This window comes from Urocitellus parryii, chromosome 3 (assembly GCF_045843805.1).
Source record: "Urocitellus parryii isolate mUroPar1 chromosome 3, mUroPar1.hap1, whole genome shotgun sequence".
Classification (NCBI taxonomy): Eukaryota; Metazoa; Chordata; class Mammalia; order Rodentia; family Sciuridae; genus Urocitellus; species Urocitellus parryii.
This window is the reverse complement of record NC_135533.1, coordinates 84,862,375-84,885,798: the sequence shown is the minus strand read 5'-3', so window position 1 is coordinate 84,885,798 and position 23,424 is coordinate 84,862,375. Positions and strand designations below refer to the sequence as shown.

Below are 23,424 nucleotides of genomic sequence, written 5' to 3'. Positions count from 1 at the left end.
TTGTCATCCTATTGCAGGTACATTCAGCAGGAGAAACCCGTTTGGGCCGAAACTGCAGGGAAAATAGACGGCAGACACTGAGAACCAGGGCTTTGTGCTTTAATTTTCCCCATCTACTTGTTCCTGCTCTGTAGGAAAAAAAAAATAAAATCTTCTCTAATGAGTTGGCAACAGTAAAAATAAAAATAGTTCTCAAAGGTAGTAACCCTCCCTTCTCCCATCAGTTTGAGACCCACTAAACTAAATGATAACCAGATTGCTTGGGCATTTGAGACACTCAGCTGAACCCTGTGCCCTACCCCCCAGTGGCCAGAGGAAGAATATGGACTTCTTCAGGTATTGAGGGGCACTGGAGGATGATTCTACCCATTGGTCAGACCAAAAACCAACTATGAGGTCAAGTTCAAGGCACTATCTGTTCCTGTGCTTTAGGGAAGAGTAAGAGAATTTAAGGGGAGGGTTGGTGCCTTGACAAAGGGACAAATTAATCCCTGCCTTCACCTTGTAGTAACAGAAGTGTTCCCATGATTTTTTATTGAAGCAAAAATGGTAGATTGACCATGATCTTCCAATAAACCATTCCCTCAGAACAAATACTTAGAGATCTCTTGGGCCATTCCATTCAATCCATCTCCCTAGCCCACTACCAAGGACAGTAACCCCAAGGACAACTCCTACTTGGAAGGAAAGATTCTCCAAATAGAGGCCTGGCCTTCAGTCCTGTCTAGAGCTCTGTGGCCATTTCCACCTTCATCCTCCTGGCTGGTTCTTGCACCTGTGTGCAATATGGTCATCAGGGTAGCAATAATCTTCTCTTCAGCTTTTTCAAAACAGTCAACATTTGGGACAAAAGAAAGTAAGAGCTTATGTCAGCAAGAAGAGGCAAAATATTAAAGGTGCCCTAAGAAATCCATTAAGAAACAACTGTAGACAATTAGGAATGAGATTTGGTCTGACAAAGGTGTCCAACCCTTCCCAGGTCAGCTACCGTTGGAGATTGCGGAGGCCAGAAAAGCAGGAGCTGGGTCCCCAGAAGAAAAGTGTTGGTGAAGGAGGGAGTGAGAAAAAGAAAGCAGACATAGTAGGGATTTGAGAAGGAGTAGTCCAAAGAAGGAGGTGAGAGACCCAGTACAGATCTGGAAAGGGGAGGTGGGAAATCTAATAGACCCCTCTCTCTATGCCTGCATACTAAGTGCCCTCCAGTGGCATCTTAGCTCTTGCACAGCCTAAAAAACACATCAGAAAAAAGCAGGAGAACTGAGAAGGGAAGACTGGCTGGAAAGAGGCAGGATAGGAGAAGAGCTAGCAGGAACTGCAAGAGAACAAGACCGGACTGAGAAGGAATGTGTTGAGTGGGGGCAGCTTGGTTTGACATTCACACTGTGGATCCTATGGACCACTCGCTTGCATTCAAAGGGCTGCAAGTATAGACTTCAGATTTTCAGAGTCAGGGGACAGGGAGCATCCCAAGCCAGGGAGCATCCCAAGCCAACCCCAAGGATAGCGAGGACAGCCTTGCCAGTTGGGGTTAGGAAGCTTGGAGACCAGAGGTGCTCTCTGCCCCACAGCTCTATCCTCCCTTGGAGTGAGAAGGTGTTAAGCTGACTGTCAAGTGATGGTTCTTGCAGCACCTGTCCCTTGAATGTGTTGGAAATGCCCCAGGCACAACAACCGGGGTAACGGGCTTCCAATTGCCCAACTGCGCAATGACTGCCCCGAGGCCACCCCGCCCAGGCTTTGTGGAGAGGCTCGCCGCTGCCCAGACCTCCCCTACTACAAGAAGAAGCGGATGCGGCAGAGGCGCCTGGACAGACTTTATTCTGATATCCCGCCTGGGAAGGCGGGTGGAGCGCGGGTTGCACTAACCACCATCCTCAGACGGTGGCAGTCAGCCCTCCAAAGAGGGTCCGGGAAGCGATGCGCAGCACCGCCCCCACCCCCGCAACTTTAGAACAAACCAGAAGAAGCCTCAGAAAGGCTTGGCCAGTTTTGTTGACCAAATTTTGTTAGCCATTTCCGCCTGACAAGGCTGGCGCGGGCGCCGGCCTTCTCTCTGGGTGGCCACCTCCAAAAGCTGCGCCGGGAGAGACAGGGCCAGCCCGGCGGAGATCTGCCTAGAACTTGAAGTTCGGAAAAACAAGGAGAGATTGAACCGGCTCCCTCCCTTCTTTACAGACACACACGCACCGTCAGGCCGCCGCCACTTCCTGCCTTTGTTTTTCTTCCTCCAAACATTTTTGGCCTCGCGCATTAGCCGCCGTGGAGCTCCGGATGGACGATTAAAGGAAATACACGCCGAAGAGTGTTTTCTGAAGATGGCCCCGCGCTGTGGAGCTCTTGAGAAACAGCAGCTTATGGGAAAACAGTCGCCAGGGCCAATGTCACAACCTTGCCCGCCGCGGTCTCTTCAAGAATTGGAACTCGGACTTGGCTTTCCGGGGTGGCCTTATTCCCATTCGGTTCTTCCCCAGAGCCCAGCTCTGCTTGACTGCTGGGCCTCCTGCAAAGCCGAAGATTCATAGGAAAGTCAAAACCAAGGTTCTGCAGTTCTCCCTCCCGTTTTTCCCCAAGATTTGGTCCGAACCTCAGAGCGGCGCAGACCCCTTACCCCTGCCGCCTGCATAGAAGAACATTCACACTACCTGTGCGTATTCCGCGCAAGTGGGGCGGAAGCGGTCAAAGCTGGGAACGTTGCGCAGCCTTGGGATCTGAGCACCGGCTTCTTGTTCCTGCTGGGGAACTAAAAGCATTCGGCAGCTCCTCCGGGGCGTTTTCCCTTCTGCTGGCATCAAAAGCCTCTTCCCTCATTCATCTTCACGGCAGCGCCCCCACACGCCCCCTTCCAGGTTGCAAGTCCCTCTGGGCACCCGGCTTCGGTACAGCTTGCCCAATTGCCCTGCCAACCATTCCTGGAGCTCCTTCCTCTGTCCCCATGCTTTCCTCGGGAATTCTCCTTGTCTCCTGCAGACACCCTTAGGATCCAGACAAGCAGGCACCCACTCAGCTTGGCCCTGGAGGACATGGAAGGCAACGGTTATGCAGAGCACGCACAGACCCATACCCACCTTTCTGCGAGAACTCCTTCCCCCTGGCACCAGGGAAACCGATCTAATTAAGAGAGGGGCTGTATTCTGCCTGGGGAGGTAGCTTGGCTTCCCCCAGCTGGTGGGCCACCGTGGCCCCACTGCTCAGACACAAGCTGAAGTTGACTGCCAAAACTGCTATAAAACCGCAGGTCTGTCTAGAACTGTTTTCGGTTCTCCTAGACGCCCCCGGGTTCAATTATGGTCTTAAAAGCCCTAATACAAGTGCAAGAATTTGTTTGCCTTCACCCGGGGCGGGGCGAGCCCTGCAATGGTGGCGCCTTTGTTATGGCAAAGTCACTGAAACCCTTCATGCATTCCTTTTGTTCAAGGGTTGGGGTGGTGAGGACTGGGTGGGCTTCTGGGAGAGAGTTTGGAAGAGTCAAAATCAAGACAGAAAGACAAGAAACAACTCAAATACTGCTGTATGAAACCTCTGTCTCTCTCTTTCATATTCTGTCTCCAAGAAGCAGATACTGTATAGCGAAATAAATATTTTGCCTTGTTGATCACTGCTGGAAATAGAAGTTTTTTCACTGCAGGACAATCCCATAATTGTGATTCCCAGCTTTAGGAGGTCTCAAGGTACCCTTCCTCAATAACCTTCCCTCCCACTGGACTTTCTTATTCTCACTGCTGCTGCCCTCTACACAAGCCACAGTGGACAAATATGTCAAGCTGAAGATACATGAATAATTTCAAGTTTAGCTCTCAGGGATTCAAGGGGCATGAAAGTTCTTGCAGCAAATCCTGAATAAAGAGTTCATTAAACCATTGTGTCCAAGTAGCTTGATTTGTAATAAGCAACCCTTGTGTGTGTGGGGGGGGGTCACATAAACATTAATGCTAATAAATTAGTTTACTCCACTACAGAGTAATTACTTGATATTATTGATATTTACAGAGTATTCAAATGCAATGGTGGGTCATTATTTGGAGAAAAGACATAATGAGAATATTTTTTCCAGTGCAATACATGATTAAATTTGTTATTGAGTCGGTTACAGTCAGCTCAGCAATAAATACATTAATCGATGTTGACACTTAAATACCAAAGACCTTAGAGTTTATACTCTAAATCTCTCTACATATATAAAGATCTTTGGCTATTTCATAGATGCGGGAAGGGAAAAGGTTTTCATTTTTGATTTTTGGACTTCTTTCTCTGACACCCCCACTCCTTCCTAGAGTTGTGGGGAGACCTTAGGTCTGGGTCCCCTTCCTGTTCCTGGCCCTACCTGTCTGCTCTGTGCTCTCTCCCTTCTTTTATTTCCCCCCAAATATTATTCCTTTAATCCTGCAGAATGATAAACATTATTTTGCCTATTTAATTTCCCAATTTCCTTCTCCCAGGAAAGGTATGTTCAAACCAGCAACTATGGCCTCTGCTTTTATCTTTAGAGCAAACCTAACCGTTTTAAGGCATCCTTATTGCCCAAGGTGCAGGGAGTTGGAAAGCATCTCTCTCTCTCTCTCTCACTCTCTCTCTCTCTCTCTCTGTGTGTGTGTGTCTCTCTCTCTCTCTCTCTCTCTCTCTCTCTCTCTCTCTCTCTCTCTCTCTGGTATTGTGCTCCTTCTCTGGAATGAGTAACCCAAAGACACAGAGCTTTCTGAGTTTCTGCCTTGCACATCTCTCACTTTCATTCTTAGGATTTGCAAGGGGGAAAAAAAGAGGCAGATCACCCCTTTCTTGGTCAGGACTCCTTGACTATCACTCCCTCCTTGCTGGCCCCCCTTTTCCCTCACAGCCCCATAGCTCAGCAAGCATCCTGGCAGGGTCCCCCAAAGGTGCAGCATACCCAGGGGAAGGCTCCTCGGATGTCAGCGCCTCTAAAACAGCCCAAGGCTTGCCTCAATTGCATGGTTTCCCGATTCCTCAGCTCCAGAAGACCAGGCAGGCATGCGGACCGGAGAGCAGAGGCGCAGCCCCAGAGCGTCTGGCTCTGCCGAGTCACTGGAACCCAGGCAGGCAGCTAGGAGAAGGGGGTTTCTCCAAGGACAGCGGGTGGGGTGAAGAGACAGGCGGGGAAGATTAAGGGAAAGGTGGATCCCGGGTGAGACGAAGGACCTTCCGGACCCCGCGAATCATTGACAAACCGCGGGGGAAGCCGCCTTGGTTCTTGGCGGTTTAGGGACGGAAGGCACTAAAGCGCTTCGGAAGTGACCGTGAATGCGAGCGTGTAATCAAGTCACCGTGCAAATCGGACAAGCCTCGAGGCGGGCACATCCACGGCTGCGAACCCTGGCCCCAAAAGGGGTCTGGCTAGCTTCTTAGGCTGAGGTGCTTCCCAGAGCAAGCCTGTGGGAGGGGGGCGGCTGAGAAGAAGGGGGGTGAGAACGTGAGTCTCCAGAAGAACACACTCTGAGACCACGGGCCACACAGCTTCGGGCTTCCACCTGGTCACCCCCAACCCAGAGCATCCCTCACCCACCCGGGGAGTGGGGGTGGGGATGTCGGGAGTTGAGATCTCTCACCGCCCAGGGCGCACTCGAGGGCCAGGATCATGCAGCTGAGCAAAAGCGAGCTGCACCGGGGCGCACCCCAGCCTCACCGCGCGCCGGGAGGCCCCCCAGCCAACATGAGTTACACCGGCGATTACGTGCTTTCGGTGAGAACACCGAGTGACGATCTGTTGCTTCCCCTGAGGTGGCTACAAAGAAAGGAAGCCGAGGAGGGAGGGGAGGGGAAAAAAAAGGAAAGGGGGGAAAAAGGCCCGGACTAGCTCGCAGCTTGTCAATTTCAACATCGGGTCACATGACCAGCACCTCCCTGCTAAGGATGGGGATAGATTTCCACGTCAGCTTACGTCTCCAAATTTCTACTTCACGGATCCGCTTCAAAGAGGCAGCTGCAGTGGAGAATCATGTTAAGCTCGGCTACTGCGGAGAGCCCAAGGTAGCCCAATGATGGATTTTGATGAGCGTGGTCCCTGCTCCTCTAACATGTATTTGCCAAGTTGTACTTACTACGTCTCGGGTCCAGATTTCTCCAGCCTCCCTTCTTTTCTGCCCCAGACCCCGTCTTCGCGCCCAATGACATACTCCTACTCCTCCAACCTGCCCCAGGTCCAACCCGTGCGCGAAGTGACCTTCAGAGAGTACGCCATTGAGCCCGCCACTAAATGGCACCCCCGCGGCAATCTGGCCCACTGCTACTCCGCAGAGGAGCTCGTGCACAGAGACTGCCTGCAGGCGCCCAGCGCGGCCGGCGTGCCTGGCGACGTGCTGGCCAAGAGCTCGGCCAACGTCTACCACCACCCCACCCCCGCCGTCTCGTCCAATTTCTATAGCACGGTGGGCAGGAACGGCGTCCTGCCACAGGCTTTCGACCAGTTTTTTGAGACGGCCTACGGCACCCCGGAAAACCTCGCCGCTTCTGACTACCCTGGGGACAAGAGCGCCGAAAAGGGGCCCCCAGCGGCAACGGCGACCTCCGCGGCGGCGGCGGCGGCGGCCACCGGCGCGCCGGCAACTTCAAGTTCGGACAGCGGCGGCGGCTGCCGGGAGGCGGCGGCGGCGGCGGAGGAGAAGGAACGGCGACGGCGCCCCGAGAGCAGCAGCAGCCCCGAGTCGTCTTCCGGCCACACTGAGGACAAGGCCGGCGGCTCCAGTACGTATAAAGGCAGTGTGCCCCGCGCTTTATGAAAGGGGAGTTGGAAATCTAGCGCAGCACCGCTGTTAAATTTTTATATGCTGTTTTATAAGCATATAAGGTTTATGAAGGGCCTTTAGGTTTCCCCCAACAAAACTTTGTTATAAAAGGCGGGATCACGTGGCGAGTGCTGAAATTGGCCGTGAAATACCCACCGGCCAAAGCATGCCTGCAAAAAAAAAAAAGAAAAACAACTCCCCTTTTCCCTTTTTTTCCTTTCCCAGTTCCCAAACTCGGCAGCTCGATCCCGCTCGGGGCCAGCTCCAGGCTGGGGAGCCGGAGGTGGGCGCCTGTAAATTCCCCCTGCAAGGGCTTCAGGAGCCTTTGATAGCGAGGTAATCCGGAGATTTTTATAAAAGCCATGTGTTGCGCCGGGACTCTGGTCCCGGCTGGGATTCAAAGGCATCGCTGTTTAATGATGGCGCTAGGAGAGCGTTTAACAGATAAAGTGGCCCGCTTAGCTCGAGCAATATATTAAAAGAAACAAATTAACCCAAAGTTGGCCTTTTTGTCCAAAGGAAGCCATTTTCCTCTGGCGCGGGGGCAATTACGTGCAGTCTTCTGTCCAACTGCATGTTATTCACAATTGTTATTAAATCTGTCAAAAGTGAATTTTTGGTTTTTTTGTCTCATGGGTTTTTTGTTGTTGTTGTTTTAAGTGGGGGGAGCAAATTGAGCCTGCCTGAAGCTTCGGAAAGCCTCTATTGCATCCACCCTACCTAAAATAGCATCCCTGCAGCCCCCGAAAGCCCCCTAGGTGTGTGGTGGTGGTGCTTAACTGAAGACCAAGGATAAGGGGCCTTCCGCTGCCACCTCCCACCTCGAAGGAACGGGGAGACTGGTGGAGGCAGCAGAAGGTTGTGGCCAGGCTGACAAAGACCCGGCAGCCGCCCCAGATGTTAACGATAGAGGAATCGTGGCCGCAACAGGGAAAGACTGGGGCCCCGGCCGCCTTTACTACCTCGGGAACAGGCGGTCCAGGTGCTGAAGGTGAAATGTCCGCAGGCGGCTGTTTGTTTAGTCTGGCGGGGCAAGAAGCAGCCAGCAACCCCCACTCGGCTGCTTTCAAAGCGGCTTCAGCAGAGCAAACTCGCCTGTTGCTGTGAGGAGCCCTCCTTTCTGCTCAGGGGGCAGCAGGAGCACCTTCCCCGGGGGCCTATCTAGGGAGCTGGCTTTTATCTGCGGCTGAGCCTCCCACTGCAGCTCGTCCCCTGCCGGCAGTAGGAACTTGAGGCCAGGGCCTGGAGAGACCTTTCTATAGACTTAGGCTGAGACTCCAGATCCTGTGGTGAGCCCCTTTCCTCAATTCTGGGCTCTAGTGAGGGGGGATTGCAGGCACTGTGCCTGACTCACCCCCTGCCTTTCTCCCTCCATAGGTGGCCAACGAACCCGCAAAAAGCGATGCCCCTATACCAAGTACCAGATAAGAGAGCTCGAGCGAGAGTTCTTCTTCAGCGTCTACATCAACAAAGAGAAGCGCCTGCAACTGTCCCGAATGCTCAACCTCACCGACCGTCAAGTCAAAATCTGGTTTCAAAACAGAAGAATGAAGGAAAAAAAAATTAACAGAGACCGTTTACAGTACTACTCAGCTAACCCACTCCTCTAAGGCTCCAGCCTTCTGGAAATGGGTGGGGGGGCTTCATACATATGAGATCATATGCAGATTTTGCCCTTGACAAGGTCAAGCCACACAGTGACTTTTGAAAAAAAGGAGGTGTACAAGAGAGGGGAAGAAGCTGCACCAAGATAGCTCAACAGGAGGGGGCCTGGGACTCTCTTGGTTAAGATCTCAATGGTTAAGTTTCCTAATAATAATTGGATTCTGGGAGTTGTGCATAAACTAGAATGAATGGTTTGGGACCCCTGGTGGTTCATTCTTGGAGCCTCTGGAGCCTGAGGCTGGGTGTGGTCTCCCCTGGGGGACTAGGCCTCTTGACAGGGCCCCTGGAAACCAACCCCTCCCAGGACCCTCCACACAGAGCCTGCCCGACCCTAGGACTCCTAAGTCAAGAAGCTGTGTGCCCTCCAAGCCCAGTTCAGCTTGAGGACAGGACAAGGAAAGGGGAGGATTCCTAGATGCCCAGAATGAAGCTGCTTTCCAAAACCAATGTGAAAGTCAGTTGAACTAAGAAGTAGCTATGAGGTGGAAGAAGGCTGAAAATCCTTGAGGGAAAAGAAATCTACTGTCCAGGTGGTGCTGGTGTCTTTCTATCCCTCCTAGCTACTCACCATGCTGTTCCAAGCCTAAGCTCCTAGCAGTCACCTCCTGCAGCCCACCTGGATTTTCTTCCTGCCAAACAGGGTTCTTCTTCCCAGCCTGCTGCTCAGGCCCAAAGCCTGGTTGCAGAGTGGACTATTCCCTGAGGTGGAAGACATGAAAAAGCAGAGAGGCTGCACCCAGGCCACTGGCCCCTGAATCTCCACAGGAAATGCCTGTGGAGTGCAGCAGTTTGGCAAAGTCTCCACCACATTTAATGAAGCTTGGACTTGCTCAGTGTGGGGCAGCAGAGCAGCTGGCCTGGCCATCAGGTCCTAGGATATGGCTATGAGGGGCTGGAGTCCCCCATAGTCCCCGGTTTTCTTGCCACTGTCTGCTCTCATTGGCTCAGAACTGAGCTTGGAAGGTTCCGGTGGCCTTCCAAGAGCTGGAGAATGATTTGGAATTATTTTAAATGATAAATATTATATTATATTATATATATATTTCCCTGAAGGAACCAAAGCGAATTTTAAAAGATGCAATGTAGAAGGGGTAAAATGAAAATATTTAAAGGCTCTAACTGTTTACAGTGTTCCACGGTTAAACATGCTCACTGCTAAGAATATTTGAATGTACGCTTCATACAGGGATGGTGTTCAAAAGACTTGTAAATAAAGAAACCATAACCTAATTTGTTTGAATACACTTTTTTTTTTGTCATTAGGTGATTCCCTTTGGGGTGTTAGAGGGTGGGGAAGGGTATTGAGAATGGTCCTTTTAATCTCTTGCAACATTTGGAAAGTGTTAGGGGATGTTTGGAGGCAGTTCAGCCTGCCAGGACCTGAGGACCTCATCTGAGAAAGCCTCCCTCTGAATCTTTTCTGCCTCCCTATGTTAAGAAGTGTCCGGTGGCTCTGTGTCATGGAAGGGCTGGCCTGTCCTGGATTCTTACCCACTGAATATGTCACAGCATATACAGGCAACAGGGCATCAGGAAAATAAAGACAGTGAAAACCTGAGTATTGGGTCCTGGTGTGACATTCCTCTCCCTGCTTGCTTTTTACTGCCAAATGTCTCCCCTCCCCAACACCCTTTTTACTAGTAATAGGACAAGGTTATCAAGCCCCTCAGGGAATGAGGAGGTGACTGGATCAGAATTTGGGTACAATAGAAACCAATCTTAAGAAGCCAAGGTGGTTGATAAACCATGTCCTTGTGGAAAGTGGGCTCCTAGGGGTGGGATCTCAGGCTCTAGAATGTGGTACTTCATCTTCTCAGAGTAACCTTAGCCCTAGAGAAAGCCTTGGGGCCTAAAGAGGCCATGGGCCTGACCCCAAGTTGCCCTTGCTTACTTCAGGATTGGGAGGCCTGAGTAGAACCCCTCTGGGATGCCCTTTTGATCCCCTTCAACAAGAAGGGAATCAGTCTGGGTACCAGAGCAGAGCAAATTCTCAAGAACCTCTAAGTGTGCTTTCTCCCCAGCTCCTAGATGAGGCAGCCTTTTCTTTGGGAGAAAAGATGCCGGTTTCCTCTTTGTTTGCTGCCTTTGAACTTCTGCCTTAAATTTGGACATCACCCATAACCTTGAGGGGCAGGGACGAAAGGACAGAGCCTTTTGTTGCCCACCCCACCCTCTCTCCAGCCACCCAGACAGGGCCAAAGCAGCAAAGAGGGTCGCATTTGAAGAGAGGCCCCAGACCCTGCTCTGTTTGTTTGTTTGTTTGCCTAACTGGCGCGACAGGGGAAGCCAAGCTGAAAGGCGAGCAGAACAGACCCCTAGATGAATGTCTAGGTTGACAGACACACAGAGAAGAACAAGGGCCCTCCTTGGGGGGCTGGGAGGGGGGCTGGCAGGGAAGCCCGGATTTAAGGAAAGACTTCCTTTGGGATGGTTAAAGATTAACCAAAGTCTCTCAAGTTGCTAGAGAGAGTCTAGCCAGGAGAACTGCTCTCGGGCGGGCGGCGGGCGGGCGCGGGTTTGATTTCTGAGCCCTATAAAAGCCCATCCTCCGATGGCTGTGACAATGTGGTCGTAAACCCGTCCGGGGCTGGCCAATTTGCATATTTGGAATGCGCCGCTATAAACCCGGCTGGGGTTTTGCAGCAATTTCTTAGATGTAAAAATGAGATCTCAATAGCAGCGGGCTGGGCACATTCTCTCCTTCTGTCTGTCCTCTCTTCCTCTCTGCCGGGAGCTGGCTTCCCTCTCCTGGCTGGAGGCTGGAGACTGGAGCTCCGTCTGAGACTAGTCGCGCAGCCGCCACGAGATGGCGCACTTCCGATCAATGTCAAAGCCGCCGGGGAGCCGGGAACCCCAGCGTGATTCTTGGCCTTTGTTTGCTTCTGATTCTAAGAGCAGCACGGTACATTATTTCACTTGTGCCGCTCCCCTTCGTATTAAAAGGTGTGTGTGTGGGGGGGTCACGCATAAGAAGTAGTTGGTGTAGTCTAGAGCAACGTGCCTTCCCTAGGCCTCGCCGGCGTCGCGGCGCGGAAGAAGCCACTTGGCAGTGATTTCGGAAATGTGTCAAGGTAAGAGGACACAAGTTTAGCACTTTCACTATTGTATGGGTGGGAGTGAGAAGGTGGCCGTTGTCTAAGCAGGGGCCGGGAACTTAATTGGGTTTGTGGGGTGACGCAGTAGACGTTCGTCCCACCACCCCCACTTCTCCCATCGCTCCCTAAGGTTGGAAAGCAAAAGGAGGCCTAAGTGAGAAAAGTTGTTGATTTTAGCGCCAGAATTTCACCCAAAGAGGTCTTTTGATTTGGTGGAAATACTCCAAATAGGATGAGCTGAGGGTGGGAGGCCTCCAAGCTAAAGGGTTCCAGCCCCGCTGAGATAGGGAGCTATGGTGCAGGGGAGAAATTGGAGGACTGGGCAAACAGAAAGTTTCTACTCAAAACAATGGGGTGGTCTTCATCGGCAGCTCGCTGGAGCAGGCTTATTCCCTGGGGCAGACTGCCAGAGGCTGTTGGTTTCCTACTAGGTGAGGTCTGAGGTCTGCCTAGCAGACAAGGGAAAACCTTTGTTTCCAAAAAAGGCCAATTCGGTGAAGTTGCGTTTGATTCTTAAGACTGCTGGAGAAGTCTTTGTATTGCTTATCTGGAATGTGCTGTTATAAACCTAGCTGGGATTTTGCAGCAATTTCTTAGGAGAGAGGGAGAGAGAGAGAGAGAAAGGGAGAGAGGGAGAGAGGGAGAGAGAGGGAGAGAGAGAGAGAGAGAGAGAGAGAGAGAGAGAGAGAGAGAGAGAGAGATCTTTTAAGGATTTTACAAATATGCAAAAACGCATTGGTAAATACCTATCCATTTTCAAAGCGGACTAGAGGATAAAGTCTAAACAAGGGGTCATTCCTTCAGGACTGTCATATCTGGAATTTTAAATTATCAAAATGCTTACAATTTGGAGTCCAAATTAAAATTCCCTTTTCCTCCTGTATTTAAAATTTTATTTCAATATTTTAATAGTTTTTTGAAAGCATTATTTTCTTTTCCCAAATATGCAGTATGTGAGATTCTACAAGGAATCCTAGAAAAAGTAGATGTTGCCTCTCTACATGTATGTAAATTTTGCTTATTAGAATCACTAGTCTTTGTTGAGAATGGGATCCCCCCCCCAAAAAAAAAAACTATGTCAGAAAAAGGCAGCCATGAAAAAAACAAAAAACACCCAAACGGTGAGTGGCTGTCTGCACTAGGAGCTATTCCTACAACCTCAGATGGGCCTTTCGTTTCAAGGCAAGGGGTCATTTATTGTGGGCAAAACTAAGAATATTGCAATTTAAGGAGTGTGTGAAAAGGCCTCAACACTCCCCCCACAATGTGGAAAGAGCTAGCTTGGTGATTAGATTTAGAATAATTTTAAAGCTTGTTTAAGAATAGATTGCACATGACCGGTTCAAAAAAGACACATTAAATATCCCTGGAACTGTTGACATTCTTAAAAAAAAAAAAAAAAAAAAAAAAGCCAACAGAAAGAGAACGTCATTGTTTTGGGAAATTTTTTAGTTATGCCCAAATTCGTGAATTAGAGAAAACACAAAAATTTTGTTAATGCTGAATATGAAAAAATAGCATTCTTTTTTTTTTCCTTCTGCGGAGCATCAACCCAACCCCACAGCCTGCTGGATAATTCAGAAGCCAGAAAGTATTGAGAATGGCCTCCAGATATAAATTGTTTACTAGCTATCTCAAGCTAAGGACCTCATTATTTTTCCTGTAAAAGAGCACAACTTGTTTTTCTTAATTTATTTCTCCTTGTTTGGAAGGGCCTACTCAAGAAGAGGAATCGGCTTCTAGTGAACTGCAAAGTAATTCTCCGCTAACGGGCTTGCATGTTCCACGGGCCTGATGTTTATCTCAGGCTCCGTGGAGGGACCCAGTGTTATCATCAGGTAGAAATGGGCAGTTTTTACTCCTGAATAAAACTTAGGCTCTGGCTGCCGCTGCAGAGGCGGCGGAACCGCAGCGGCACAAACCTGGTGGAGGCAAGCAGGCACCGGGGGTTTTAGGTCAAAGGCATCCTGAGCAAGAGAAAGAAATTCAGGAAGGAAGGGTGAAAGGTAAGAAGGCAGACGGGCAAGAGGGAGAGACAGTGGACAGAAGCCGACCCATGCGGTAGTTGAATCGCTTTTCTTAATCTCTCTGGAATGGGAAACCTCCGGAAACCAAAGCGATCGATAAACGAAAGGAATATTTTATTGAGGAGGCTAACACCTAGAGAAGCCCAGGAGGCTTGGGGCTGGTCAGGAATACTGGGTGCTCCCAGTATTCAAATGGCTGAGGAGGCACAAAGTGCCATTTAACTTGAGTTTCTGCTGCGTTGATTCTCTAGCTCGACGAACCAGCCACAGCAGGCCAGTCCGCGAAGGGAGCGAAGGGAACCAAGGGAGCGCAGCGCGGGCTCTTCTTTCCCAGCTCAACAGTCCCAGTGCGGGTGGGACCCAAGGTCCTAGGCAAGAGAGGATCTTCCATACAAGCCTACACACTTTTCCCTCCCTTTAATCTAGAAAGTTCAAACTCAATATCCGATTGCAGGGGGTTGGGGGAGTCACGCTGGAAGAACTCATACCAACCACCGCAAAGGTCCATGAAGACCCAAGTGTCAACCCCAGGGGCTGTGATGCTGGTGGCAGGCCTTCCCGCTCCTTCACTCTTTAGCAGGGGTGGCCTTTTGTAGCAGATGCAGTATGCTAAGCTAACTTTTGTAACCTTTGTTGGCACTGCAGGCTCCTGGATCCTATCCAGCATAGAAACCCATTTGGCGGTCCTACAGGGCCCTGGCCAAAACTAGCCTGAGGGCTGCCTGCAGCAGGGCATCAGGGTGTCTTACCAGCCAAATTGGCAGGGTCTCTGGAGGCCCAGGAAAGTCCTAGATGCTCTGGAGAGCTACAGGAAAAGGCTTTGAGGGGTCTGTGAATTCCTTGAAAATGATGGTTGGATTGTGGGACTGCATAGATAGGCATTTTTCAGTGTAAATCAGATTTGCCTTTTATTTTTCAGGGGGGGGTTCCTGACACTCTAAAAGGTTAAGAAAGACAGGTTTACATCAATGTCTCACTTTATTTTTGTAGCTTCCACCATCTCAAACATACTCTCCAATGGCAACGGCCCTTTCCAAATTTGAGCCTGGAAAGTTGCTTTTTACATTGGATCCGGACAGGCAGGACGCTGGGCCCTAATCCCGGGCATGCTGGCCTGCTGGGGCTCATTCTCCTCAAAGAGCCTTTCTCACTCTTGCCACCTATACTTGCCACATGACCTTTCCAGAGAGGCACAGGCAGTGCTGAGGAGCAAAGTATCTTTTTTGGGTAGTCCCCAGTTTTGTAGCATACCCAGGTGGCACTGCTAAACACAATTCCAGTGAGTTTTACCCTCTTATTGAGCAGAGCAGGGACCAGGCAGATCCCGAAAGCCCAACGTAGGGCCCTAGGCTGCAGCGCTGTGAGCTCTTCAGTGCTCAGATTTGCTGGCTACTTAGGCATAGGGGGATGAAAATTTGTCTTGGCCTGGGGTGCAGGAACAACTCAGAAGAGTGGAGAGTTAGGGATGTGTCAGCACAGTCTTGATTCTGATTGTGCTAAGCAGCTGCTACAGTTTGAGGACTGAAGCTGGAAAAAAACTGGCTCCCTCAAGCTCTCCTCCTCTCTCCTTTTTCTTTGTCCGTCTCTCCTCCATTCCTCTTTATTTTTCTCTCCACTATCGCCTTGTTTTGTATTCTGATACCTAGTATGTGTACAGCCGGTCATCACAGGGATGGAGGTAGAAGTGACTGGAACACTGTATGACCATAGCAGTGGCATTGCCTCTTGGGCACCAATTATAAAGCAGCCACAATGGCAGCTGTTGGATTCTTAGAAACCAGAGCCTGGGCTGTACCTAGCTAGCTCTCTCCTGCACTCTCGGGATTCTCTCAGGATGCTCGTCTCCTCCGGTTGAGTTCATCCTGGAAGGAAGCATAACAGACCACCCGAATGCAAGAGTCTTTCCCTGCCACTGGCAGAGAGGTCTGATTGCTCTACTTCCTGGGATCCCCAGGGTCAGTAACTCCAGCTTTAATTGAAGCTGGATGAGTAGCCAGCCTGGGTCATTCTGGAGACCTGTAGCCCACAGGTCAGGGGCAAGGCAGAGAACTCCCGGGTTCCACTGGATCCGGCCGGAAAAGGTCACATTTCCTGAGCCTGGTATGGAGGCCCACACTTGGGGGCTAGTGCCCCAGGCTGGCCATTTCCAATTGGCTAAGAAAGCACCCCTGAGTAGGATCCAGTCAATGTTTGTTGAGCAAAGGGTCTGGCTTGGAACTCTCCTATAAAAGGGTCACAAGCCCAGCTCAGTCGCTGAGGTAATAGATTTCTTCACCCTGGGCCTTGTTAAAATGTGCACACCTTAGGAGGAAGAACTGCCCCAGCCATAGGTTTGGAGAGGATGGAGTAAGAGAGGTGGGGAGAGGCAGAAGCTTAGTGATATCAATTTTTGTTATAGCCTCCAGGAACATAGGAATGCCATGGCCCAAAGGAGAGAGAACAGTGGCAGAGGTGTCTGCTGGGCACCTTCCTCCAAGTTTCCCCTTCCAGGTCTCCCCATCCTAGAAGAACAAAAACCCTAGGGCCAAGCTTTCAATTATCTTAAAGGACCTGAGTATGGGATTTCCTCGGGGTGTTGGTGAGGGTGTCTGGACCTGGCTCTGGCCTCCTGTCTGGTGGGGAAAGTCTTCCGGCCAAGGATGCCAGTCACTTCCCATGCTCACTTACACCAGACCTCCAAGGTTCCCCAACAGGAGATGTATAAGGCAAGCCAGGTGAGCACTGAAGAGGAGTAAATCCTGTGGATGAATCCACAGGGTAGGACAGTGTTGGAGGCTAAAGGATCAGGGATCAGCTATTGCATTTGGGGGAGTATTTGGTGTGAGATGTCAGAAGTATGGCAATAGCTAACTTCCAGTTTACTCCAGACACTGTGAGGATCCCAGTGGTTTTGGGACCAGGTTTGCTACTTTTGGAAACCAGATTCCAGAGATGGGGCCACCTCCAGGTCCAGAGCTGAATAGGAAGAACTTGAGTCCCCGACGGGGTTCCTATATGTAGTCACAGGGCACCTGGGCCTAGTGGCCACTTCTGCAACAGGGATGGGAGCACCCAAGGCAGGCTGGGGGTGCGCACCGTAAACACCCCACTTGTTAACTGCGCAGGGCCCAAGAACACTTCCAACAGACCCCGGCTTAGGGCTCACATCAGAATAGGGGCGGGGCGATCCTAGGGCCAGGCCCCCCACCAGCCACTTTAGGGCAACCCCCACAGCTCACAGCCTTCGGGCCAAGGTGTCAGGCCTGCATCTCCTGGCCCATCAATACAGATTACATATTTATATCAATCGCGGGCTCTGAGGGCGCCCTCGGAGAGCGGCCCTGCGCCTACGAAATCAAACTGGGAGTGGTCGCGCGGAAACTCTGGCTCGGGATTGGCTGCGGACGCCCGCCGCGGTGCGGGGGGATTGCTAATCGTATTCAGCATGTTTTGCACAAGAAATGTCAGCCAGAAAGGGCTATCTGCTCCCTTCGCCAAATTATCCCACAACAATGTCATGCTCGGAGAGCCCCGCCGCGAACTCTTTTTTGGTGGACTCGCTCATCAGCTCGGGCAGAGGCGAAGCGGGAGGTGGTGGAGGTGGCGCTGGGGGCGGCGGCGGCAGTGGTTACTACGCCCACGGCGGGGTCTACCTGCCGCCTGCCACCGACTTGCCCTACGGGCTGCAGAGCTGCGGGCTCTTCCCCGCACTGGGCGGCAAGCGCAATGAGCCGGCTTCGCCAGGCGGTGGTGGCGGTAGCGGGGCCCTGGGCCCCGGAGCGCACGGCTATGCGCCGGCGCCCATAGACCTGTGGCTAGATGCACCCCGGTCCTGCCGGATGGAGCCGCCTGAGGGGCCGCCGTCGCAACAGCAGCAGCAGCCACCTCAGCAGCAGCCGCCGCCCCCGCCACAACCACCCCAGGCCCCACCACAGGCCACCTCGTGCTCTTTCGCCCAGAACATCAAAGAAGAGAGCTCCTACTGCCTCTACGACTCGGCGGACAAATGCCCCAAAAGCTCAGCGGCCACCACCGATCTGGCCCCCTTCCCGCGGGGCCCGCCGCCCGACGGCTGCGCCCTAGGAGCCTCCAGTGGAGTGCCAGTGCCCGGCTACTTCCGCCTCTCTCAGGCCTACGGCACGGCCAAGGGCTACGGCAGCGGCGGCAGCGGCGGTGGCGTGCAGCAGCTCGGCGCCAGTCCATTCCCGGCGCAGCCCCCGGGGCGCGGTTTCGACCCGCCACCGGCACTCGCCTCTGGTTCGGCCGATGCCGCCCGGAAGGAGCGAGCCCTCGATTCTCCGCCGCCCCCAACGCTGGTTTGCGGCGGCGGCGGTGGGGGCTCTCAGGGCGACGAGGAGGCGCACGCGTCATCCTCCGCCGCGGAGGAGCTCTCCCCGGCCCCTTCCGAGAGCAGCAAAGCCTCGCCCGAGAAGGACTCCCTGGGTAAGCAGGGCGCGCCAGAGGGCTGCAGTCAGGAGGGTAGACAGGCAGACCCAAGAAAAGGAAGGAGCAGAGAACCAGGAGTCCGCGCAGCAGCCGGCCAGCCTTGGCCCAAGCTGCAAGCAGGCTGACCTTGTGAACTCGCTTTTTAATATTTGGGCGTGGGGATGCAGTAAAAATTCATGTCCAGCTTAGAGGCCCACACCAAGACATTCTCAGCGCTGGCCCCGGCTCACCCTGACTGGAGGCGACGACACCAGCGAGCAGCCCCCCTCCTGTGCATGATCTTCCCTGTGGCCCGGAGCACCCCAACCCCTGGTCCGGGCCCAGCCTGCACGGCGCGGCCCACGCGGGGGGAGGAGGAGGGAGGGAAAGTGGCTCGCCCGCAGATAGTGCGGATGTTTGTAAGGCATCCAAAATAAGCAGCCGCCAGCGCCAATAAATAAGCCCATTAACCGGCGAAGTTCGAGTTTACGATCCCCCATGCCTTTTTCAAAGTTGCAGGAGGGGCGGGAATCCCTGTTGCCAGAGAAGAAAAGACAAATCCGGCCTGGACGCCGGGGCCCAGAGCAGAAAACTAGAGAGGGGCTATTTCATTTCCCCTGGAACTCGGAATCGCCCAGCTGCATACCCCTGGCTCTTGCAGAGATGCAAGGGAGGGCCCTTGACCCCAGAATCAGTTTTTCTTGCCTTCCCCATTGGCCCAACGATGCCCTTCTCCTCTTCATCATGAGCAATCAGGGGGGGCTGTAGTAAAACAATCCGCTGCCGGTCCCCCATCAAAGAAAGCAGTCCTTTCCCCCAACCTGGAGGCTTCAGGAAATTCTTGTCTGCCATAGAGGAGATGAAAAGAATGGCGTTAAGTTCAAGATGTGCAGCCTGCCCTCCCAGGCCTTTCATTCTACAAGTACCCTGGCAGCTTTGTGCTGAAACAGGTGTTTGGGGGAAAAGTGGAAGAAAATGTAAATTTGAGGGGTGGGTGTAGATTGAAGGCCCATTCAATTTGCCATGACTTTTGGAGGAACTGCTTGTTCTCCGCAAGCCAAACAGGGGCATAACCCTTCTCTCTGTGACTTGGGGCATCCCTCTTATGGGAAAGACGTCTGGAATTCACCCCCGCGTGCAGCCCGCGTGGCCTCGACTTAACCTTCCCCTCTGTATTCTCTTAAACGCCAGGCAATTCCAAAGGCGAAAACGCAGCCAACTGGCTCACTGCAAAGAGCGGCCGGAAGAAGCGCTGCCCGTACACCAAGCACCAGACGCTGGAGCTGGAGAAAGAGTTTCTGTTCAACATGTACCTTACTCGAGAGCGGCGCCTAGAGATCAGCCGCAGCGTCCACCTCACGGACAGACAAGTGAAAATCTGGTTTCAGAACCGCAGGATGAAACTGAAGAAAATGAACCGAGAAAATCGGATCCGGGAGCTCACAGCCAACTTTAATTTTTCCTGATGAAGCTCCAGGCGATGCCGGTTTTTTTTCCCCCCCGCTGCCAGAGCGCCCGTCCCCTCCCTCTGTCTTCAGCCTCTTCCCCAGAACTCGCACCTGTGTTGGAGCCCCATTCTACCCTTCCACACTCGCCATCTCCCGGGCCGTTACATCTGTGCAGGGCTGGTTTGTTCTGACTTTTTGTTTCTTTGTTTGCTTGGTGCTGGTTTACTTGTTTTCAGGGGGAAAAAGCCATATCGCGCTAAATTCTATTGAAATAGATATTGTCCTAAGTGTCAAATCCTGACTGGGCTTGGTTTGCTGTCTAGGGGTCTCAATGCTTGAAATAACCCCTATCCTCCTCCTTCCATCCTTAGAGCTATTTTCCTGCCCACCTCAGACAACCTAGCCAGAAGACCGAGGTCCCACTGTCGGTCCTAAGGTGCCTGGCCTGAGGTCAATGGTGCAAGGAGCCGCCACTGGGTCCGCTTGCCTGGAGGGCTGGGCTGTGTTTAATCAGGGGATTCAGGCCCCTGGGTTTCTTTTTTCTTCTTCCTTTCTTCCTTGGCCAAGAGAAGGGCATACAGGCATAGACATGCAGGTTGGCAATAGAGCTTGGCTTTGGCTGATTGAAAAAGCAGAAAGAGAATTATTATTTTTTTCCTTCCTCTGTAAGATATCCCAGCTTTAAAAGAAAAAAAAAGTGACCAAGAGAAGGAAACTTCTCTTCTAGATTGTGTAAGGTCTTGCATTGCCTGACTAAAATGTTTCATTTACCTCTGAATTTCCATTTTCTTCTGGCTGTTGAGAATAATGTAGTTTTGTTTATACATGTGGAATTAGTGGATTTTTTGTCATTAAAATCGTTACCACTGGTAACACCCGAAAAGCACACCACAATTCTCCCTGTCTTGTGGAGGTTTATTATTATTATTATTATTTTACATTTTTTTTACATATTTTTGTGTGTGGATGGCTTTCTGAAATTCACGGAAGCCTAGGAGGGCTGAGGCAAGCAGAATAAACTAGAGAAGGGAGACATTGTTTGGATTTCCTTTATACTGTGAAGTTACATGCATAAAAGGGTCAAACCTGTAGGTGCAGAAAAAAGAAAAAAACTATAAATACAAATCTGTATAAATGTCTATTATTATGAAAAATTGCCAATCATGTTTTAAGCAAATGCATTCTATCATTATTATAAATGTTAGTTCTAGCTCTATTTACTTCTAATCTTAAATCAGAATAAATTAATATTGTATTGCTGCTGTGCGTGGAAAAAAGATGATGTTTATGTTCTTATAGAATAAAAGCTGTGGAATGAAGCTTTTTAATTTTACCTCTTTTTTTTTTTTTTTTTTTTTTTTTTTTTTTTTTACTTCTTATCTTCACCTTCCACTTTATTCCATCCACCACTTTTACAACAGGAGTACTAGCCTGAGCCCCCTGCAATTACTTTAGGCATCTATTTAAATATTACCTAGACGGTCGTAATTTGTCTGGGCCCTATAGCCCTGGTGCCTTAAGGTTTGTCGGCTTTTGTTCAGTTTTATGACTTGCTAGTATATCTGGATTGTGGCTGTCTTGGACCAGTGGTTTCAGTTGAGAGGGGAGCTGCATAGGCAGAGGAAGCTAAACAGGATTTCTTTCGGGAGCCCCAGAGAGGCTCGCCGAGGCCAGTTATTTTGCGGGTGCCCAGGTCCCAGATGACCCGGGGAGCAGGCCTGGTCCGCTGCGCATCTTAGTGATGCGACCGCGGTTAAATGGACCCAGGTCTGGCCGCCCCCTCCCCCAGCACAGCCTCCCCCACCTGGATGCCCTCCGCTGGGCCACGCGTTTCCTGCTCGCCGGAGGTGGGGGGGGCGACGTTAAGGGGGAGGGGGCGCGGGAGCGCGCGTCTCGGCGGGCGGGCGGCTAGGGGAGAGAGAGAGGGGGAGAGCGAGCGGCCGAGGGGAGCGAGCGCGGAGGCCTCTGCCAAAGAACCCGGCTCTGTGCTGTCCTCTGGCGCTTTGAATCGCCCACGGCTGCCGCCGCTCAGCGGCGGTTCTCGAAGCTGCAAGATTTGGGAAACCAGCACGCGCTCTACTCTTTCCCAGCTCTCTTCTCGCCTTCTTCCCTCCTTCCTTTTTCCTTTCTCCTTTGCTTTCCCTCGCTCCCTCCCGCTGTCCTTCCCTCCCCCAAGCTTACCTTTTTGGGGGACCGGTGGCTTCTCCCTCCGTGACGGGTTTGTGGCAGCCCGAGGCATTCGGTGGCAGCGGTGGGCGCAGGTTGCCAAGGGGCTGGTCCAGGCATGATCTCAGGGTTCTCTCCTTGGCGGCGGCGGTGGCGGCAGCGGCAGTGGCAGCGGCGGCGGCGGGCGAGGGAGCCCCGCGCGGGCAGCACCAGAACTGGTCGGTGATTTAGGTAGTTTCCTGTTGTTGGGATCCACCTTTCTCTCGACAGCACGACACTGCCTTCATTACTTCAGTTGAAATCGTCTCCAGGTACCTGTACGCGCGGGGGCCGGGCCGGGCGGGGCATCAAGGCCCGGGTAGTGCCAGGCCTGCGGTGGCAACCTCGGCATTCTCAGCGCAGGAGCCTCTCTTCTTCCTTAGCGCTGTGCCAGCCAGCAGGCCTCACCACTCCCCTAACAACACCTGGCCTAGAGCAGGTACCATCAGGTTAGTTGCTCCTTCGCGGATGCCGGGGGGCGTGGTAAGAATTCTGGGCCCCGGGCCATTCAAGGTCAGGGGCGCTAGCTTCAATCCTGAGCTGCTCCTACTACAGGCCCGCGCCTGGCCTGGGACCCCCGCCATTCCCTAGCAAGGCTTGGATACACACACACACTCCAATCTGGGATGTGAGCTCCGGAAAGATCCCTTTGCCAGTGGGAGAGCCAGAGAGCCAGGCCGAGATAGGAGGGATAAGGGTGGACAAGGGCTGGTATCCTAGCCTTGTCACTTAACCCTTCCCTCTGAAAATGCTCCCTCTGCTCCCAGGAGCCACCTCTGTCTTTTTTCTTCCTTCTTCCTTTGCTCCTTCTTCTTTTATCCTTTTATTTTCTTTGCTCTTTTCCCCCTCTTCCCTTCTCTTTATTTTTTCTTTCATCTTCTGTTTCTTTATCTGATTCTCAGTCTTGCTGCCTACTCGCCTTTTAAAATCCTGGAGAAGAAAAGGGCTGGTTTGAGAGAAAGCCAGCGGTCTTATTTTTCTCTGGGCGCTTAAGTAAAGGTCGGAGTCTGAAGAGGAAGGGTTTGCGTGGGACCGCTGTCGAGGACGTGGGTTTGGCCTGATGTGCCTCTGTGCAGACAAGGCCTCGGTTACGATCACGACCGGCTGGCGGCGGCCTTGCGTTCCTTCTCCCTGTCGCTAACTGGCTGTCTGGGAGACCAGATTAGGGGGCACCCGTGGTGTCTTTGTGTGCCCACATCCAGGGCAAGGAGGCCTTCACCACCCTCACCCGGAACACGGGCTGAGGCCCAGCCAGACGTAGTGGAGCCAGACCACTCGGCTCCATCAGCTCCATCGGGAAGTTCCTTGCTGGCTCTGCCGGGCCTGCAGGTCCCATCTCACTCAGGCTTTGACTGTGATGGGGGAGCCTCCTTAGGGCAGAGCTTGACTGTTTGCTTGCCAGGGGCAGGCACCAGGTTCAGAATATGTTCGGTCTGGCCGCTTTGTACAACTGGGTGCTGGCGAAGAGGGTTCTTTGCAGCGCCAGTAGGTTCAAATAGGTGAAAGGAATCCTAAATTCTAGAGTCATCGAGATACAAACTTAAATCCTTGTCTTAAGCTAGAGGCTATGGATGAAAACCAGCTTTGACCATTCTCCCCACCGAAAACTGAAAATAATCCATCCCCCTTTCCTCCAAAACACTCACATAGCCTCCAGACTCAGAAGCTGTACTTCCCTTCCCAGCTCAGCTGAGGCCCAGGGATTGTTTTCATTGCTCGGTCGGCCAACCTGTTATCTAAAAGACCGGCACACCCGGTTCCCTTCAACTTCTCTCTGCTATTTTCCGGACCAGTGTATTGGATTTATTTCAGAGGTTTATTTCAAGGTTTTTGGAAAATTCTCAGC

General features: G+C 52.0%; 2 protein-coding genes and 2 long non-coding RNA genes across 5 annotated transcripts; 2 read left to right on the top strand and 2 right to left on the bottom strand.

Annotated features, from left to right (window-relative positions):
• Positions 1-596: 596 nt before the first annotated feature.
• LOC113190747 (uncharacterized) lies at positions 597-18,245 on the bottom strand. The gene is made up of 3 exons (XR_003301819.2): positions 18,177-18,245; positions 2,643-3,011; positions 597-2,500 (listed from the first exon to the last, which is right to left on the bottom strand). It is a non-coding gene; the product is annotated as an uncharacterized LOC113190747 (long non-coding RNA).
• On the top strand, positions 5,988-9,383 carry Hoxa11 (homeobox A11). The gene is made up of 2 exons (XM_026400251.2): positions 5,988-6,693; positions 8,112-9,383. The coding sequence occupies exons 1-2, from the start codon at positions 5,988-5,990 to the stop codon at positions 8,342-8,344; spliced, it is 939 nt and encodes a 312-aa protein (XP_026256036.1). The 3' UTR covers positions 8,345-9,383.
• Positions 11,228-20,688, top strand: Hoxa10 (homeobox A10). 2 transcript variants are annotated; one of them, XM_026400250.2, is made up of 2 exons: positions 11,228-11,470; positions 19,117-20,688. In XM_026400250.2, the coding sequence occupies exons 1-2, from the start codon at positions 11,461-11,463 to the stop codon at positions 19,389-19,391; spliced, it is 285 nt and encodes a 94-aa protein (XP_026256035.1). In that variant the 5' UTR covers positions 11,228-11,460; the 3' UTR covers positions 19,392-20,688. The 2 variants fall into 2 exon arrangements, with proteins under 2 accessions (XP_026256035.1, XP_026256034.1); XM_026400249.2 differs by lacking the exon at positions 11,228-11,470 and adding an exon at positions 16,962-17,943.
• LOC113190748 (uncharacterized) lies at positions 19,429-21,844 on the bottom strand. Its single transcript, XR_003301820.2, has 2 exons — positions 21,555-21,844; positions 19,429-19,992 (listed from the first exon to the last, which is right to left on the bottom strand). It is a non-coding gene; the product is annotated as an uncharacterized LOC113190748 (long non-coding RNA).
• Positions 21,845-23,424: the final 1,580 nt, after the last annotated feature.